Below are 20,981 nucleotides of genomic sequence, written 5' to 3'. Positions count from 1 at the left end.
TTCCTTCATTGCTAACAAACTGCCTGTCCCCCCCTGATGATTGACATATGCCACCGTGGTGATGTCTGATTGAAATCAAATAGAATGGCCGGAACAGAACTGGGATTATGTTGTTAAGGCATTGAAGATGGCTCTGGGCTCCAGTATGTTTATGGGAAGAGACGCCTCCCTTGATGACCATACCTCCTGAGCTCTCCGTTTGCCACATACTGTCCCCCAACCGGAAAGACTTGCGTCTGTGGTGATAATCTCCCAGAAAGGGTGCAGAAAACTCATACCCCAAATTATGTGTTCTGGAGACATCCACCAAGAGAGAGAACTCCTGGTGATCGTGTCCATTTCTATCACTTGAGATGAATCTGAGTTATCCCCGTTCCATCATCTTAACATGCATAATTGTAGAGGTCGCAAATAAAAGTGAACAAACGGTATTGCATCTGAGGCCGCTACCATAAGGCCTACTACCTCCATCTATTGTGCAACAGAAGAACAAAGAGTAGACTGATGAACACGACAAGCTAACTGAAGCTTTTCCCTGTGTTGGTCTGTTAGGAAAATCTTCATAACATGCAAGTCTATAATGACGCCTAGGAAGCTTGCTCTTGTATGAGAACATGGGGAGCTTTTCCTTCCAACCATGAATCTGAAGGTGCCAAAGTAACTTCTCTGTGACAGCGGCCATTAATTGTAAAGATGGAGATTGAACCAACATGTCGTCCAAATATGGGGCTACCGCAATGCCCTGTAGCCTGACTATAGCAAGCAGAGCACCCAGCAGTGTCATAAAAACTCCGGGAGCCATGACCAAGCCAAAAGGTAGGGCCATGAATTGGTAATGCTTGTCCAGGAAAGCAAATCTGAGACACTGGCAATGATCGCAATGTTTTGGAATGTGAAGGTACACGTCCTTCAAATCTATTGTAGTCATGATTTGTCCCAGGATAACAAGAGAAAGCATCAATATGCTTGTCTCCATCTTGAATGAAGGGACTTGTACAAATTTGTTGAGATAATTCAGGTCTAGAATGGGTTGAAAGCTTCCTTTTTTTTTGGAAGAATGAAAAGGTTTGAGTAAAAACGTTTTCCCCTCTCTCTCTCTGAGGAACGGGAACAATAACTCCCATGGATTCCAAATCTTTTATGCAATTAAGGAAGGCTATTTTTTTCTATAGCCTTCCTGACACTCAAGACAAAATAAATCTGCCTCTAGGTGGATGAGAGTAAAAGCCTATTCTGTGCCCTTGAGCTACAATGTCCAGAACCCAAGGATCATGAATGGACCAAGCCCAAACCCCTTGAAACAAATTTAATCTGCCCCCTACCTAGTTTGATTCAAGGATTGGGGCTGCCCCTTTAGAGACTGTCTTCTTGGGATGTTTGTTCTTGTTCCAGACAGGGTTTGGTTTCCAGGTACTTCTGGTAGATTCGGTTTTATTAGAGGAATAATTTATCTGTGTCTTGTTCTGATGAAAGGAACGAAAACGTCCAACATGTTTATCTTTAGTTCTGGATTTTTTATCCTGAGGAAGGAAAGCTCCCTTTCTCTCTGTGACAGTTGAGATAATACAATCTAAACCCGGGCCAAACAGAGTTTTGCCCTTAAAGGCCAAATATAGTAATCTTGATTTAGAAACCATATATGCTGACCATGACTTTAACCACAGAGCCCATTTGGCTAACACAGCAAAGCTGGTATTTTTTGTGTTCATGCAAACAGTTTGAATAATTGCCTCACAAATAAATTAATTAGTGCCTGAATACAGTCTTGTATCTCATCTAAAGGAGACTCAAACATAATCAGTTCAGATAAGGAATCACTCCAGAATGCAGCTGCATCATCCACTGCAGAAATACTTACTACCGGCTGAAAAAGTAAACCTCCTTGTAGGAAAATCTTCCTGAGGTATCCTGTCAGTTTCCTATCCATTTTGTCCTTAAACTATGTACTGTCCTCCAATAAAGTGGTGGTACACTTAGCTAGAATAGAAATGGTGCCATCCACGTTTGGTACAGTGTTCCACAATTCCAAATGATTATCAGGAATAGGGAATAACTTCTTAAAATTTGGAGAAGGAGAAAAAAACGTACCCCGGTTATTCCTATTCCTTTGATATAATGTCAGTGGCTAAGGAAGGGACCGGAAAGACCTCAGGAGTCTTAAATTTAAATATAATGTCTAATCTTTTAACCATTTTTTTCCTCTAACAATTTAGTTTCCATAACTCCTCCTTTAGCAAATATCTAAGATGTTCTATTTTAAACCTATAGGGGAGATACTCTGTATCCTTCTCTGAGTCTTTAGAAAAGTCAGAGGATTAAAGTTCATCTTCCGTGCTAGACAAGGATTCGTCCTCTTTGATATCTGTAAGTGTCTGGTAGTGGAATCACCAACTGAACTGCTGGTCCTAGATTCGGAAGAACAGTGTTTAACCTTTCTTTTCCGTTTGCCTGAAGATGGCATAGCATTTAATGCTGCAGATACAGAGACTGTAATTAAGTAGCAAAATCCAGGGAAAATGGGTTTAATTAAGTCTGCAGAGTAGAAACAGGAGCAATAACTACATTATCTTGAGAAATAGATTTCATCTGCTGAGGTTGTGTAATTGGATCAGGGGACATACCGTAATAGCTGGGTGACTAGAGTCCGCTGATTGCGGTTGTGAGATTGCAGGAGGAGAGTATACTGCAGTAGTCTGATTGCCTGGTCCGCAAGAATGAGACCGAAGAACAGATGAAAGGCACAAACTGCATAACTGTGCAGGAGGACAGACCATATATGTTTACAAATCATGCAATTGTTGGAGTCAATTAAAAATTCATGAGAGTCCCCTTAAGGAAAAAATGGAGATTGATCCTCAGAACCTTCCATTTTTTTTTTTAATTTTTTTTTTTATTGAGAGAAAAAAAAATATGCGAGTACAAACAGTCATGTCAACAATATGCCATAAATCTTGGTTTCATTATTTATACAGTACCTCTTCATATTCACCATAAGGAACACTATTGACAATCTTTGACTCGAACCATTCTATCTTTGGCAACAGATCAATAAGGTACACAATACAATACACCTCAAGACTCACATGTATATAACTCTCACATTTTATATTTTATAGAGAGACTAGAACTTCTCTCCTACCTATCTTAAACTAAACTAACCCACAAATCAGGTCTCGTGGGTACCCTATCTAACTATATCATCTCAGGCTTTATAGTATGTTACCATGTAAATAATTCATTGCTCGTTCTCATTTACCTTGAAGGTCCGGCACAGGAGCAGAAAGAGAAAAAAGAAAAAAAAAAGGGGAAGAAGAGGGGAAGGGTGAAGGAGAGGGTTGGGGGAGTCACTAGAAAGTCAAATGATTCCATTCTCCCCTTAGGGAGTCTTCCAAGAATGTGATAGTGTTGCGAAACGGCCAAAGCACCTGCCGCTGGATTTCCAGCTCAAACGTTAGAATCAATCTACGCCATTTCCGTAGAAATATTCTGCTACCCACATCTACTCTGACGTCTACCTGTTCTGTGAATAGTTGTGTTCTCAGCATATTTCTAAAATAAGCCACTGTAAGAGTCTTGGCAGTTTTCCAGTGTTTGAGTATGCATTTTCTTGCCAATAATATAAGTAAGGCCAATTCCGAGTCAGACTTTCTATATTGTTGTTCCCAGTCCATAAGCCGTATGATCTTAGGTGTAAGTTCAATGGGAATACCCACTTTTTTCTAACCCAGTACTATAATTTATTCCAAAATTGCTTAATCACGGGACACTCCCAAATACAGTGCAATAGGCCAGGGGATTCCGCAGAACACTTAGAGCATTTGTTAGGCCAGTCAGGTACCCATTTGGGGGTCATATACGCTCTATGCAAAAACCTGATTTGCGTTTCTCTCAAGTTAGCTGATAAAGTGGCCTTTTGACCCTCTCCAGCTCCCCCCCGAGCCTCATCCCACGTAACCTCTTGCAGTCCCTCTTTTTGCCAGCCCTTTAAAAAGTTCGGTTGAATTTGTTGTAGGCGTCTTTGCAAGAACCTTCCATTTTAATTTAATTTTTATAAACACCTTCCACAAATTAAACAAACAATGTAGGATGTATAATGGGCCTAATTACCCACTAGGAAACCTGTGTCACTTGTAGAGAATGGCCCCCCAAACAATTTACAAATTATGATGCACATAGAAAATAAGGATCTACAACTTTGTGACACTTAAAAACATGTGTCACAAAAATTATGGTTTGTAATAAATTAAGCAGACAATCTAGACAAAAAAATCTAAATCTAAAGTTTAAAGAAAAAATCCCTGTAGGCTAAGAACGTCCTTGTTAGACCGCGCTGTCTGCGGTGAGTCTGTTCTGTGCGCTAGTCGAGCCGCTATGAACCAGTGAGCTGTCTGTGTTGTGATGGTCAGAACGCTGTCCCATGCAGGAAGTGGGCATGGAGCACACCAGACGATCCATGCAGCAGGAAATAGGATTAACCCTAACTGTCACAGGATCGTTGCCAAAAGCTTTCCCTGCTGTGTTATCGACTGGTTCTGTAAGGCACTATAGTGTCGCAAGACATGGTATATGATGGGTATACACAGCTGTGAAGTGTACTAAGGGAATCCTTCCACTGAGTGACTAACAGAGATGGAGACAGAGCCCCATAACAGTAGGGCTAGATCCCATAAAAAGTAGATACCCCTTCTCTTGTCTTCCAGTGAAAGGAAAAGTCAGATATGTATAGACGTATGCACCTTTGATTACATCCCCTGGGAAGGCAACTTGCCTGTATGAGGGAAATCTGCAAGTAAGGATGTACTTACCCATCTGCTGTATCTATCAGCAACCACACCAGCCCTGTAAAGACAGAGAAATTCAGTGTAACTAACACTGTAGAGCAGATTAGTAGTACACTGAGGGAGGCTTGGGAACTTGGATGGTAAAATCCAAACCTTTACTAAGAGAATTGGTCATACTGAATACACCCCTAACCCTCTCTTGAAGAAAACAATCCATTGAGGGTACGATTAAAGTAAAACCAGGGCACCTCTGATCTCTGCCTACCTCCAGGACGAGGCAAAGAACTACTAGGAAGGAAGAGTAGGAGGGATAGTTGAATGCTCTGTTTGGGGTGTCTTTGCCTCCTCATGGTGGCCAGGTGTTGTATTCCCATATGTAAGAATAGGATTATGTGGACTCTCACTACTATTAGAAAGAAATGTAGATGTATTTTTACAATTACGGGCCAGAATACAAGTGAGGCACAAACGTTTTCGTGCAAGCGATATCAGGTTTTCACAATCGTTTGCATGCATGTTAAATTGCGCTCACATTACGAGTTGAGCATAAAAGGGATCGCGTGAGTGCAATTGCGATTTACAGTGTCCTCAGAGCTATGGTTAACTGTTTCGCGAAACAAAAAAGTTTTACAAAACACATCAAAAATATATTACAAAATACAGTTACAATCATAATAACATAATCTAATAAAAACTATTAAAAAAAGATTGCACACAAAAGTTGAAAGGACTGAAAGATATGAAATCTTAGGTGTTAGAAAAAAAAGCATGGGCTTTAACATATGGATATATACATATACATGTCTACAGATGTATATGTATGTAACTATAGGTCTATATATGAGTACATATGTATTTATATGTGTATATGTATATATATATTTACAGACATATATACACATTTAAACACAGAAATACGTATGTATATATATATATATATATATATATATATATATATATATAAAATGCATTGGATCACTTTACATTTAAGTAGATGAAAACATTTTGCAATATTCATATTTTCATGTCGGGTTTGCACAATTAGAACGTGATCGAGCTTGTGCATATTGGAATATGTGATCGGGCTTGCGCATATGAAAATATGCGATTGGGTTAGTTCAAATGTGAATATGCGATCGTGTTTGCGCAAGAGTGGGGTGTTCGGTTTTATTTTCATTTTTTTCTCCACTGACTCCTATTGGGGAATACGTGAACGAGAATGCGATATTCTAACTTACACTAGTCGGGTTACTGCTAGAGTAAAAATAGATTACTTTCAACTCATAATAGGAGCGCAAACCAGAAGAGCGCAAAAATCTTACTTCTAGCGCAATTAACACTCAAGCGGGAGCATTAATTAGTGCTCAACTTGTAATCTTGCCCTATATTAGTTGTTTAAATACAAGTGTAAAGTGTTAGTGTCTTTAAAGTACTTTAGTTTCAATAAACGTAATGGGTGCCGCCATGTTTTAACTAGTTTTCTGTTTATATCTCTGTGCAAACAGAGCTATGCAGAATCCCTTTTACATTATCCTATATTCCACACAGCATTGTTTGGAAAGTCTCTTTTATTGCCTGTTTTATATCTATTCCTAATTGTCTTCAGCAGGGGAAACAGTTAAAGGGAAACTTAAAGGGACAGTATACACCAATTTTCATATAACTGCATGAGATAGACACTACCATAAAGAAGAATATGCTTGGATACTGATCTAAAAACCCAGTATAAAACCTTTTAAAAACTTACATAGAATCTCACAGTTTAGCACTGGCAATGTGGTTTGGCTGGGACACCCAGTGAAAGGGGCTGGGGAAACAATAAGAGCCTACACTACCCCCCTCCCCTGCATATATAATGACAGATAACATAAACAGGAGTCAACAGTAGTCTGTAAACACATGTATACATCTGACACTATGGGGCTTGGTTAAGAGCCTGAAAATCAGCACAATGTTATTAAAAAATAAAGCAAAACTATACATTTTTACAAAAACAATAACAGATGGGCTATATAAATGGGTCATCTACAAAACATTTACGCAAAGAAAAATCTAGTGTACAATGTCCCTTTAAGTTCAAACATGGCGCTACCCATTACTTTATAGAAACAGTGGAATTTACAAAATCAACATATTCAAAGTTAAATTATAGGAGAAGTGGACAAAATAAATACTGAAAGTATATTGTAAAGTTTTTTTTAAACAACACGTAATAAAATATTTTATTTTACAATATCAAACTGTGTAATATCCCATTAAACAATGGGTTCTAGAGGAGAAAAGACGGACTTTAATTTTACTTTTCGTAAGCTACAAATAGCTAACTGTAATGCAAGAAATACCTTCTATAATGTTTGGCACTGTGCTTGTGACAGAGGGTTATGATACATTGCACAGCAATGTGTTGAATTCCTTTTTGGTTGCAAAGGCATAAAAAAAAATACTGTTAGAAAGTAATGAACAGACATTTTGGGACTTTAGGGTTCCTGTAATCTCGTAGCACATACCTTGTACAAATAGAAACAAGATTATTAACATTCCTCATAAAAAACAGAGACATTAACAAATATAAAACGTACCCGTCCTTGTAATTAATTACTGTATCAACTATAGCATTCATTTGTTTAGTCAGCTTGGGTGGGTTTGGTGATAACTTTTCAGCTGGTGGTCGTCCCCTTCTCTTTTTGGCCTTTTCCACGTCCTCTTTAACAAAATCTCTGTCAACATTTCTTCTTCGTTTGCGTTTTTTCAGTCGCACTTCCTCTTCCATTTCTTCTAAATTTCCGTCCTCGATAGCCTGTAGTAAACAAAATATGTATATTTCTTCATGAATTGTTTGCCTATAAAGAATGGCTAAAGAAAAAGACAATCTATTTTTACATATGGTATTATATGGAGGCCTGGCACTAAAGTTACAATTCAAAAAAGTAAAGTTACTAATCCACTTACTAAAGATAGGCAAAATCCTACTTTTTATACTTGTCCACATCAATTTCCTACTAGTCGGAGACTAATTAGAAATTTCTCTCTATATGTGTGTCTATCCATATTTCCAGATACAATAAATTACACATTAATTTCTTTATTTTCTTTTATACCCCTAATTGGCTGATCTTTGCATGTGCATTTACAATGCTCATAAAAAAAGGAAATCAGCAATTCATGTATTAAATAAAAATACAATGACAATTTCTAGCCACTTAAGATGTACTGCAAGTTCACAGCAGAAGTTAGAAAAGTCAAGGTAGAAATGAACAACATGACGAGTTATTGTTTCACAGTAAGAATAAGGGCTGAAAGAGGATAACAAGTAAAGCCCTGTAATTTAGTTTTACTTTACAAAAACAATAAATAAATAAAAAATCTTTACAAAAGAACATTGCACAAAGGGACACAGTATCAGTTTTTACACAGTGGAATTTATATGAATACCAGTTAATACTGCAACTTGCTTGTAGTTTGCAAAACACATCTGTTAATTGTCTAATCTCTGCTAAAATGATACTGTTGCACAATGATACTTTAATTTCATTTCCTCACAAAAACAGAATGCTGACGTGAAGAACATTCACAGGACACAACTGATGAACAGGTAAATAACACAAAGCATCATAATATATAAGGGTACATTTTGCAAAATTAAAATGTGTGACTACAAAACAACATGCATCGAACAAATTGAAGTAAATAGTGCAATTACTGCATACAACCATATAAAGGCCCAATTAATTAGAAACATGACTTATGCAAAGCTGATGTTTAGTTTTCAAAAAAATTCCTTTGCTTCAGTAAATATACTTCATTGTGACATTGAAACTGCCATTTTGGAAGTTTGGTCTAAAAATATAATAAAATAATTTACAACTAAAATATAGCAATTAAAAAACAAACAAATGATATAACTGTTCCATGCATGTGCTACACTCAATAGGTTGCCAAATGCAGCATCTAGACATACAAATCACAACCTCTAATAATCATGTAACTATTTACTTGTCATTCATCTAAATATTGCTGTCAACACACAAATTAATTTTTGAGTCTCAAACAGCAGACATTGCAGATATTTACCAACATATGCGTAGAACAATCAACAATAAAAAGAGTTTGTTAATCATATATATAAAAAGCTATACATGGTTAAATTGGTGTTGTACATTTTAAGAGACAGAAAAAGCAAAGCTAGACAAGAAAAAAAAAAGAAAAATCTCACTGTAGCATATTAATATGCTGCAGGGAATTGAAGAATAGCTTCCTATGGATTGTTTTAACATCTAAGTCCAAACAAACATGAGCAAAAATCCTGAGGGACAGCTCTAGACTAGGCCTTAATAATGAAAAGTCAATGCCTATCATGCTTCTAGTGTTCAGACAAAGCCACCATAAAAAGGCGCTCAAAATTGAATTAATTTAAAAAAAATAAGCATACAGTAACATTAATATTCATACTCTCAAATCGTTTCCAAAAGCAATGCATATAATGGTAAAACAATAGCATGCCCTGCATGTGTGGACGCTTTAAATTCTAACATAAAATACAGCATTAAAAACTGTCAACAGTTAATACTATTGCTTTCCTTATGCACTCAGATGAACAGAGAAACACAGAGAACACCAGCTTTTCGTGTGTTACACACCTACACATGCCTGTGATACAAGTTATACTAAACCTTTGAGATGACAATGAAAAAAAAAGGATATTTACCTTACCACTATCAGCAGGCCGGCTATCGGAAATCACAGTTAGTGGGGACAAAATTAACAAGCCAGCAAAGCAGCGAGCTGCTAGTCTCTTCATCAGCTGATCAGGAAAAAAAAAGGGAGCTGGGGAAAGGCTATGTTTTCATACACAAGTAATTTTATTTTACGGAAAATGTAATACTGAGAGGATTGTGATACTCAAATCTGCTGTTTCATTCTACCTGCTACAAGGCCTAATGCCTTCGTCCTACAGTCCTGCTTTAATATTGACAACTACTTATCATATTTACCCTTATTATTCCAGGCACAAGAATAAGATTACCACAGAGGACATTCATCGCTTCTAATAATTTAATGGCAGAATAAAAAAAGATACATGAAAATGACCAGACTACCATAATTGCCAAGTGATATGAGGTAAAATATCTGTGTCTACCTGAATATTTATGTGGAAAGATCACATACACATACTGCTTGTTAATTACATTATGCTGCAATTAATTAAAAACATTTTCAGCAACTTTGTTCTTTATCATATAGTCCACATTTAAAATGCCATGCTTAGTTCAAAGGAAATATGTTTGAGCTAAATACAAACCAATCTAAAGGTATAAAATTATATTTAACTATCTAATCACTTCTTTAAGTAAAATAATTTAGCATTTTTTTTCTGAAAGTATAAACATTAACCTTTTTTTCTACCTGCATAGTTTCTCCACTGTTGCAGAAGACAAATGATAAAAAAAAAATGCTGGAAGAACAAATGCAAATGAACTTTTGGAAGTATCTTTGAAACAACATGTGTATAGAAGACACATTTGCTTATCCTATTTGCAATAATAAAAAAAAATAAAAAAATAGCTTTATGCAAAAAATGAAGATAGATCATTCAATACACCTTTGCCACTGTCAGTCATTTACAGAATGATATGGCAGACAGACTATTGGAGGGGGGATGATTTGTCCCTTTAAATAAAAAATGCATGCCTTCTTTGTACGCTAAAGACAACGAGTAAAATGGAAACGGCTGCAGCCTTGCTGCATGATACGATGGTTTTAAAGATAATTTGTGTATACAATACAGACAACTAGACTCCAAAGAAAAACTTACTATACAAGGCTAGACTTTCAGTGATTAAGGGTGCCATGAAACAAAACAAAAAGAACAGAGAATGCCCATCCAAATCTTCAGCACGGTAATTATAAATCACAAAGACAAATTCCACATTTCTGATTGGTGAAGTGCTGCAGTGAGACCTTATTCAGCACGGTGACGCGTCTCCTGCTGATCAGCTTCTCAGTTTAGTGAGGTGAATGGAAAGGGAGGCACAAGGATTGAATGTGAGAAAGTTTAACCCTTAGCCTTCCATAATCTGGTGCAAGGTTTACATTAAAATAGGTATACACAATTTTTTCCATATCCGTTTCTTCTAACAATAGGCTGATGCGTGCTTATAAAGCTATTTTAATTTATATACACAGAAGCATTGTGGATCTCCATTTTAAGATATGAATAATTCATACTATTGTATTGCAAGGCTATTTAATCATTTAAGTCCCCTCCATGTTTTTCTACCTTCAATATGAATATGCAAACGCATACAGAGGTAGGAGGTACTAACATTCTTTTTGTCTCCACTTCTCTTAATAACAGAAAAATTCAGTACTTTGCTATACCACAAATAATAAATCAAAAGGGGATTCTAAGACCAGACTTTGAGCAGCATTTAATAGGTAGTGTTCTGAAATAAGTCACCTAATACTGAAAGGCACAAAAAATAAAATGAAACATTTGTCAAAAAGCACTTTAATATTGACACAGGAATATCTATTATTCAAAAAATTATACATTGTTTGCTTCCATTAAGGTCGGTGAACACATTTCTGTGTTTTTAGAGTAAGAAAACCATGCTTTCTTAAAATGTCTTATTTTTAATTTAAACAGCATTGCTTTTAATATATTTTTAATGTTTTAGAAAGAAAGCCAAGAAGCTCTCAGAATGAATACAAAGATTTTGTACACCATTCTCAAATGAATTGGTTTGGGGTTTCACTGAGGTTTAGAGTATTTTGTTTTTATGATTGTGTCATCTGTTCCAACAGAGCTGAAGTTGTTCTTATCAGCCAAAAACTAATTTATTTCTAGGGATGAGGTGTGCTCACACATGCACTTCATGTTTGTTTCAAAATCAAAACAATATATTCTCTTCTTCATCTAAAAGAAAATGATCAGAATGGTATGTTTATTTTAAATGGATGTTTCTATGCTGACCAAACCAATTTTTTGTGTGTGAGTTGCCCTTATTAGCCAGTGGACAGACCCAGGGCTCAGTTGTGCACAGTCATACACTCTTTGTTAGATTCACTTTAAGTTTAAACAGCTTTTACCTTTTTCAAGTAAATCTTTTTAACATGTTTAATTGCTGCTCTTGTTTACACATATAAAATAAAAGATTTGAGTACCATGTCCCTTTAACAAACCTTATTTTGCCCAAAATATATTTATATAGCGTTTTTTATATGTACTGTATACGATTATGAGTTTACTGTGCTTTTAACATGTGATTTTGCCAGGCATAAAAAAATTAAACATTGAAAAAACTAAATTTATGCTTACCTGATAAACTTATTTCTTTCCGGATATGGTGAGTCCACGACGTTATCAATTACTGTTGGGAATATCACAGCAAAGAGCACCACAGCCAAGCTGTTAAGTATCACTCTCCTTCCCAGAAAACCCAGTTATTCGACCAAAGGGAAATGGAAAAAAAGGAGTAACACAAAGGTGTAGAGGTGCCTGAGGTTTAGTCAAAAATAACTGTCTTACAAAAAAGGATTGGGTCGTGGACTCACCATACTCCAAGAGTAACCCTAGGATTCACACCAGAAAGAAATGTATCAGGTAAGCATAATTTTTTCTTTCTTTCCTAAGATATGGTAAGTCCACAACGTCATCAATTACTGTTGGGAACCAATACCCAAGCTAGAGGACACAGATGACTAGGGAAGGAAAACAAGACAGGTAGACCTAAACAGAAGGCACCACTGCTTGAAGACCCTTTCTCCCAAAAGAAGCCTCAGCCGAGGCAAAAAGAATCAAATTTGGAAAATCTGGAAAAAGTATGCAGAGAGGACCAAGTTTCAGAGAGAAAGAGTAGTAGTACTAGCTTACTGACCCTTACTCTATCCAGAGAAAACAAACAAACAGGGCAGAAGACTGTTGAAAGTCCTTAGTCGCCTATAGATAGAATTTTAGAGCATGCAGAACATCCAGGTTGTGCAACAAACGTTCCTTATGAGAATAAGGATTAGGACATAGGACAATTTCCTGATTAATATTTCAATCTGAAACCACTTTGGGAAGATAACCCAACCTAGTACGAAGAAATGCCTTATTAACATGAAAGATAAGGCAAGGCAAATCACACTACAAGGTCGAGAGTTCTGAAAACTCTCCGAGCAGAAGAAACAAAAACCTTTCAAGATAATAACTTAATATCAATGGAAGCAATAGCTCAAATGCAGCCTGTTGTAAAAGTTAAAGAACAAGGATAAGACTCCAAGAAGGAGCAACAGACTAAAACACAGGCCTGATTCTGACCATGGTCTGACAAGAAGATTGAACATCTGGCACATCAGCCAGACACATATGCAACAGAATAGATAATAGAAATCTGACCTTTCAGAGAACTGACTGATAATCTCGTCTCCAAACCTTCCTGGAGAAAAAACTAAATCCTAGGAATCTTGACCCTACTCCAAAAGTAGCCCTAAGAATCACACCAATAAAGGTATTTATGCCATACCTTATGGTAAATCTTACTAGTAACAGGCTTATAAGCCTGAATCATGGTCTCAAAGACCGACTCAGAAACCCCCCGCTTAGACAGAACTAAGCTTTCAATCTCCAAGCAGTCAGCTTCAGAGAAATGAGATTTGGGTGAAGGAATGGACCCTGAGTTAGAAGGTCGTTCCTCAGAGGCAACCTCCAAGGTGGAAGAGATGGCATCATCACTAGGTCTGCATATCAGATCTTGTGAGGCCACACAAGGGCTATTAGAATTACTGACGCTCTCTCTTGTCTGATATGTGCACTGACTCGTAGAAGGAGAGCGAACGGAAGAAACAGGTATGCTAAACTGAAATCCCAAGGAACCGCCAGAGCATCTATCAGGGTGGACTATGGATCTCTTGACCTTGAACCGTACCTTAGAAGCTTGGCGTTCTGCCGAGATGCCATCAAATCCAACTCCGGCATCCCCCATTTTAAGGTTAACCTGGAGAACACATCCAGATGGAGAGCCCACTCCCCGGGATGACATTTTTTTCTGCTCAGGAAAACCACTTCCCAGTTGTCTACTCCTGGAATGTGGATGACAGATAGACAGCAATTGTGAGCTTCTGCCCACAGAACAATCCGAGCCCCCTCCTTTATCACTAAGGAACTCTGAGTTCCTTCCTGGTGGTTGATGTAGGCCACTGAGGTGATAAAGTCCAACTGGAACCTGATAAACCGGCTAAGGACAACTGAAGGCCAAGCCATCAGAGCATTGTAAATCGCTCTTAACTCCAAGATGTTTATGGGGGAGCAGACTCCTTCCGAGTCCATAGTCCTTGCGCCTTTAAAGAGTCCCAGACTGCTCCCCAGCCCAGCAGGCTGGCGTCCGTGGTCACAATCACCCAGGAAGGTCTCCAGAAGCCTTTGCCCTGAGACAGATGCTCCTGAGAAAACCACCACGGAAGAGAGTCTCTTGTCAACTGATCTAGATCTATCCTCTGAGATAAACCTGAATGGTCTCCGTTCCATTGTCTGAGCATGCATAACTGCAGATCTCTCAAATCTGATCAAGCAAAGGGATGATGTCTATGGAAGCGACCATCAGACCAATTACCTCCATACATTGAGCCACTGATGGCCGAACAGTAGACTGCAGAGAGAGGCAAGAGGAAAGAAACTTTGACTTTCTACCCTCCGTCAGAAATATTTCCATAGATAGGGAATCTATTATGGTCCCTAAGAAAACTACCCTTGTAACTGGAACAAGGGAACTCTTTTCCAGGTTCAGTTTCCATCCGTCGAAACGTATAAAAGACAACAAGATCTCTGTATGAGAGTTTGATTGTTGAAGAGAAGACGTCTGGACCAACCTAACGTCCAGGTAGATCGCCACTGCAATTCCATTAGCCCTGATCACTGCCAAGAAAAAAAACCCAGAACCTTAAAAATTCTGGGAGCTGTGGCAAGGCCAAACGGAAGAGCCATCAACTAAAAATGTTAGCCTAGAAAGGCGATCTCAGGAACATGAGGTGATCCCTGTGTGAAGATACGCATACTTCAGGTCTATTGTCTTCAGGAAGTGACTCTCAGACCAAGGGAAGAATGGAACGAATAGTATTCATTTTGAAGGACGGCACTCCGAAAAAACCTGTTTAGACACCTCAGGTCTAGGATAGGTCGGAAAGTTCCCTCTTTTTGGGAACCACAAACAGAGTTGAATAGAATCCTAAACCCTGTTCCTTTACAGGAAGGAACTATCACTCTCAGGGAGGAAAGAACCTAAGCACATTTCAAGAATGCCTCTCTTAATCTGAACTGCAAATAATCTTGAGAGGTGGAACCTGCCCCTAAAATAGGTCTTGAATACAAGACTGAACCCTGAGATACAATGACCACAGCCCAAGGATCTGGGACATTTCGTATCCATGCTTGATAAAATGAGAAAGTCTGCCCCCACATGATCCAATCCCGGATCGGGGGTAAACTCTACACGCTGATGTAGACTCAGCTGTGTGTTTCTTTGATTGCTTTCCCTTGTTCCAAGACTGATTGGGTTTCCAAGAAGACTTTGACTGTTCCTGCTTGGAAGAGGAAGACTTCCCAGTGAAGTTACAAAAGGAAGGAAAATTGCTCTGACGTCCTTTTAAGTCTATACTTCTTAACTTGTGGTAGAAAAGACCCTTTTCCACCCGTAAAATCAGAAATAATTTCTGCCAGACCAGGTCCAAACAAGGACCTACCTTGTAAGGAAACACCAGAAGCATGGACTTGGAGGTACCATCAGCTGACCATGATTTCAGCCACAACACCCAACCGGCTAGCACAGCAAAGCCAGATATCTTGGCCCCCAGTATATTTAGATAAGGCGTCGCACAAAAAGGAAGACACACTTGAAAACAGTGGCAATACAAACTGCAGGTTTCCATTTAAAACCAAGATGATCAAATAATCCTCCAGCTTCTTGTCCATGGGATCCGTAAAGGAGCAGCTCTCCTCTATAGGGATCGTAGTTCTATTAGCCAAAATAGAAAAGTCCCACTACTACTTAAGGAACCGTGCACCATGATCTTTAAAGGAGTCAGTGACAGGAAAAAAATCCTTTAAAAGACCGGAGACAGGGAGAATGTATCCCTGGCTTCTCCTATTCCTCCATAGCACAGTCTAGAATCACTTCCATGGAGGAAGGAACATCATAGTAAGTAAAAAATTGAATAAACATACTCATTAACAATGACAGGAATATCGGTGTCGTCCAAAGTAGCCAAAACTTCCTTTAACAATACACAAGGTGTTCAAGCATACATCTAAAGGATACCACTTCAGCATCAGATGATGGAATTATACTTTCCAAATCTGAGATTTCACCCTCAGAGGCTACCGACATATTCTCCTCATCAGACTTATGAGGTAGGACAACCTGAATAGCAGCAAATGGGACAAAAACCTTACTATCTGAATCCCTTAAGTTCCTTATGCGTCTTCCCTTTAGTATAGGAAAAGCAGATAATGCCGCAGATACCGCTGAAGATACCTGGGCAAGAAGTTCTGCCGGCAAATAAACTCCTCCAGGAGGCTGAGAGGAACTTCAGAGCACTGTATTTGACGCCATAGAGGCTTGTGACGTTTTAGGAGAAAACTGCGTTAATGCCTAAACAGTATCATCCTTAGAGACACGAGGCTTTGAACAAAAACAATATCTTTATTGTTTAAAATTTTATAAAAATTTTATAATAATAATGAGGGACAGAATTGCTTAGAAAAAAACAAATTTTGGTCGCTGGACACTAATGCATTTATGCACAAGAACAGACCCCTGTTCCCAGATCATAAAAAAATGCCCACTAAACATAATTTATTAGGTATTAAATCATGCACTTTCACTTTAAATCTAAAAGTCGTTTACTTCTAAAGCAAAAGCAAACCGTACCTCAACTGTTAGTTCTCCCAGAATCAAGGAGAAATAACAAACATATAGGCAATTCTTAAAGTCGTTAACAAACAAGTCTCCTGACACACAGAGACAATAGAAAGTAACATTGCTCCGATCTCAGTCAGATATGTAGGCAGGGACACGAGATCAGGCTGAGACCCCGCTGCAAATGGAGCCGCTCCATTTTCTGCCTGAGGAGGCGGAGCCACGTCATCAGCCATAAAAGTGCGCAGCTAATGGCGCCGCTTCCCGCCACAGTTTCCAGCTCATTAAAGAGCGGATCTTTGAGAAATAAATTAAAAAAACATTTAAGTCACTTTGAAAGCCTACATAGGTGAATCCCGGGCTAAGGGGAGGTGCACAGAGGGCAACGCATGAGTTTTAAAAAGGCACAGCTGAGATCTGATCTCAGTATCTCCTATTTATGGGACAGGTTCCGTGAACTACTGGGCTAAGGAAAGTAAAACACTCACCCGGTGAGTCCCAGATCTCCCACTCCCCAAACTGTACACTTACCACTGTACTACAGTGAAATTTAACAAGACAACATTTCAGTGGAAGAAAAACTACGGCTCTGACTCAATAAGGGGAAAAAAGTGCTAAGAATGAAATATAAAAACACAGCCTCTGGGGTTATTCCCACAATATAAGGAATAAAACCCCACTAGTCTCACACATATCTAAGTGCCTTCCACTGCCAAATAAAATCCTCTCCCCAGGATTTATATCTCCCAATATAAGCTGCAATTGCTTTAAAGCCATCACTACCCTATTGAAGAGATTAATGTGGAATACGGCTAGACCCAAAAATCTTGCTTGTACCGAAAGAAATCCAATTTTCTTCAGACACTAGAAATTCACCTCCTCCATTGACAGAAACAAACAGAATGACTGGGGTTTGTGGGAAGGGGAGCGATACTTAACAGCTTGGCTGTGGTGCTCGTTGCCTCCTCCTGCTGGCCTGGAGTGATATTCCCAACAGTAATTGATGACGTTGTGGACTCACCATATCAAAGGAAAGAAAAATATGGCATTCTAAATTGAGCCATTATGGTCAAGACGGATATCAAAATCATGTGAAGACTTATGGGCTTCAAATAACAAATCTTTTAATTTGTGGCATTTTTGCATTAAAAGCAAATTAATAGAAAATCAAGCAAAAACTAAATTTATGTTTACCTAATAAATGAATTTATTTACTAATGATGAGAGTACAAGATCCATCGCTTGTGGGATATTACGTCCTACACAGTCAGGACCCAATATCTCAAAAGTGAAGTATTGTGTACTTTCACCATCTTATGAAATAAATTAAGTTTTCTAAGTAACTGGAATGGCCTTGAATATAAAACTATTCTCAAAACCCATTTAAAGGGACTTAAACCGTTATTACCTATTCCTCAGTTTTGAAGAAGGTCTGGCCTTAGAGGCCATGGTGGACAACCAGACATTCGAATCAGGTCTGCATACCAAATACTTTGGGGGCCATTAGTATTACAAATGACTGTTTCATTTTTATTTTGGAAATCACTATGGAGAGTAGGATCAAAGGGGGAAATATATAAGCAGGCTGGAAAGACCAGGGAACTGCTAGAGCATCCAACATCTCTTGGAAGACCTTGCAAGGTACCTGGGAAGTTTGTTGTTCAAACAAGATATATTTTTGGTAAGCTCCAGTGTTTCACAATTAGCTTTTATAGGATGTTTTGGAATATGGGTGAGAAAGAACCTTCCTGTGGGAGGTCTAAACCACCTCCAATGTTGGCAAAGTTTAAAACTGAAGTATGAATGAGGTGGGATGTTTTTTTTAGGCTTTTGAGGTTTGGGGAACTTTGCCTCCTCCTGGTAGGAATGTATATCCCATACGTAACAGCTTGTGGACTCTTGCCACCTATATGAAAAATAAAACTAAATAAGAATGGCAATATTGTAGACAATAAGAACACAATCACGGAGTGGTGAAATCTTTTGAAAGAATATAGGTATTTAATCCACAGTTGACATATTTTAAACAAATATTACATCTCACTTTTGCATTAATGTGAAACTTAAAATTAAGAAATTGATCTAAACTACAAAGTGCAATTTCTCAGTCAGCATATTGTATGAGCGGCATCATTTTTGGCCCAATGTTCAAATCATGGGCGCGATCCAATATACGGCGCAGGTTTCGACGCAAACGTGGAAACCTGCGCCGCCTGTAGTTTCACCTCGCACATCACATATACGGCGCCGACAGTTGCTAAAGTGCCGTAAGTCGGACAAACTGGCGATGTCCAGAAATAAGCGTAAGTACAAATTTCTGGAGTCGCCAGTGACTTACGGCACTTTAGCAACTTTCGCCGCCTAAAAAAAACTAACTAAAGTATAAAATCTCCCGTAACTGTCTAACACACCTCCCAAAAATAGTCCGACACGTATAACCCTCTATCCGCAATCCCCCCTCTCACTTCTAACAATAAATCTATTAACCCCTAAACCGCCGCTCCCGGACCCCGCCGCCACCTATATTATATGTATTACCCCCTAATCTAATTCCCCTACACCGCCGCCACCTATTTTAAATATATTAACCCCCTAATCTAATCCCCCTACACCGCCGCCACCTATTTTAAATATATTAACCCCTAATATGATCCCCCTACACCGCCGCCAGCTACATTAAATATATTAACCCATAATCTAATCCCCCTACACCGCCGCCACCTATATTAACCCCTAATCTGAGTCCCCTACACCGCCGCCACCTATATTAAACCCTAATCTGAGCCCCCTACACCGCCGCCACCTATTTTAAATATATTAACCCCTAAAGCAAGTCTAACCCTAATACCCCCTAACTTAATTATTATTGAAATAAATCTAAATAATATTAATATTAACTAAATTATTCCTATTTAAAACTAAATACTTACCTATAAAATAAACCCTAAGATAGCTACAATATAATTAATAATTACATTGTAGCTATTTTAGGGTTTATATTTATTTTACAGGTAACTTTGTATTTATTTTAACTAGGTACAATAGCTATTAAATAGTTAATAACCTAGTTAAAAAAATTACAAAATTACCTGTAAAATACATCCTAACCTAAGTTACAAATACACCTAACACTACACTATCAATAAATTAATTAAATAAACTACAATTATCTCAACTAAAATACAATTAAATACACTAAACTATATTACAAAAAACAAACACTAAATTACAAAAAATAAAAAAAGATTACAAGAATTTTAAGCTAATTACACCTAATCTAAGCCCCCTAATAAAATAAAAAACACCCCAAAAATAATAAAATTTCCCTACCCTAAACTAAATTAAAAAAGTAATCAGTTCTATTACCAGCCCTTAAAAGGGCCTTTTGCAGGGCATTGCCCCAAAGTAATCAGCTCTTTTATCTGTTAAAAAAAAGAACAACCCCCCCATTACAACCCACCACCCACACACCCCTACTCTAAAACCCACCCGGTCACCCCTTAAAAAAAACCTAAGTCTAACCCCCAAGTGGTCCTTAACTGTCCTGAAGACCTATCGGAGAAGGTCCTGTTCCAGGCGGTGAAGTCTTCTTCCAAGCGGCGACATCTTCTTCTTCCAGGAACCAGCTGGAGTTGAAGACTGATGACCGCGGAGCTGAAGACCGTCCACTCTGGAACTGAAGATCGGCGACGCTGGAACTGAAGACCGGAGCCATGGAGCGTGGAGGATCCTCTTCATACGATCTCCGCCGTACACTGAATAGGAATTCAAGGTACGTGATTAAAAATGGCGTCCCTTGAATTCCTATTGGCTGATTTGAGCCTTCAAATTCAAATCAGCCAATCGGATGAGAGCTACTGTAATTCTATTGGCTGATTTAAATAGCCAATAGAATAAGAGCTACTGTAATTCTATTGGCTATTCTAATCAGCCAATAGAATTACAGTTATGCACTATGATATAAAGGTATCTGCATACCTGTAGTTTTTCTACACTTGACTGTGGGATGTGATGGTTTTCTGCCATTGGTGGAATGTTAAAAGAAGCATCTCTACGTGCAGTGAGGGTGTAATATAAATGATCCCTTTAGAGAGCATTGCATGACAAAATTACAATATTATCTACATGTGTGGCAATACAATAGTGAAACTTGTACATGAATAATGAACCTATATAAACTGAGGGATTGAGTATATTGTACATGTGTATGTGGTGTATTATATATATATATATATATATATATATACATATATATATACACACACACATAAACACAGTGTATATATATATATATATATATATATAT

General features: G+C 38.1%; 1 protein-coding gene across 1 annotated transcript in view; it reads right to left on the bottom strand.

The window, feature by feature from the left end:
* The window catches only part of SMARCA2 (SWI/SNF related, matrix associated, actin dependent regulator of chromatin, subfamily a, member 2), a 1,314,671-nt gene that overhangs the window by 107,041 nt on the left and 1,186,649 nt on the right, over nt 1-20,981 (bottom strand). Inside the window, exon 32 of the mRNA XM_053702540.1 lies at nt 7,361-7,578. Coding sequence (XP_053558515.1) covers nt 7,361-7,578 — 218 coding nt within the window. The remainder of the gene's footprint in view (nt 1-7,360; nt 7,579-20,981) is intronic.

The sequence above is a fragment of the Bombina bombina genome, chromosome 2 (genome assembly GCF_027579735.1).
Source record: "Bombina bombina isolate aBomBom1 chromosome 2, aBomBom1.pri, whole genome shotgun sequence".
Classification (NCBI taxonomy): Eukaryota; Metazoa; Chordata; class Amphibia; order Anura; family Bombinatoridae; genus Bombina; species Bombina bombina.
The sequence above is the reverse complement of the archived record's forward strand: the minus strand, read 5'-3'. Positions and strand labels throughout refer to the sequence as shown.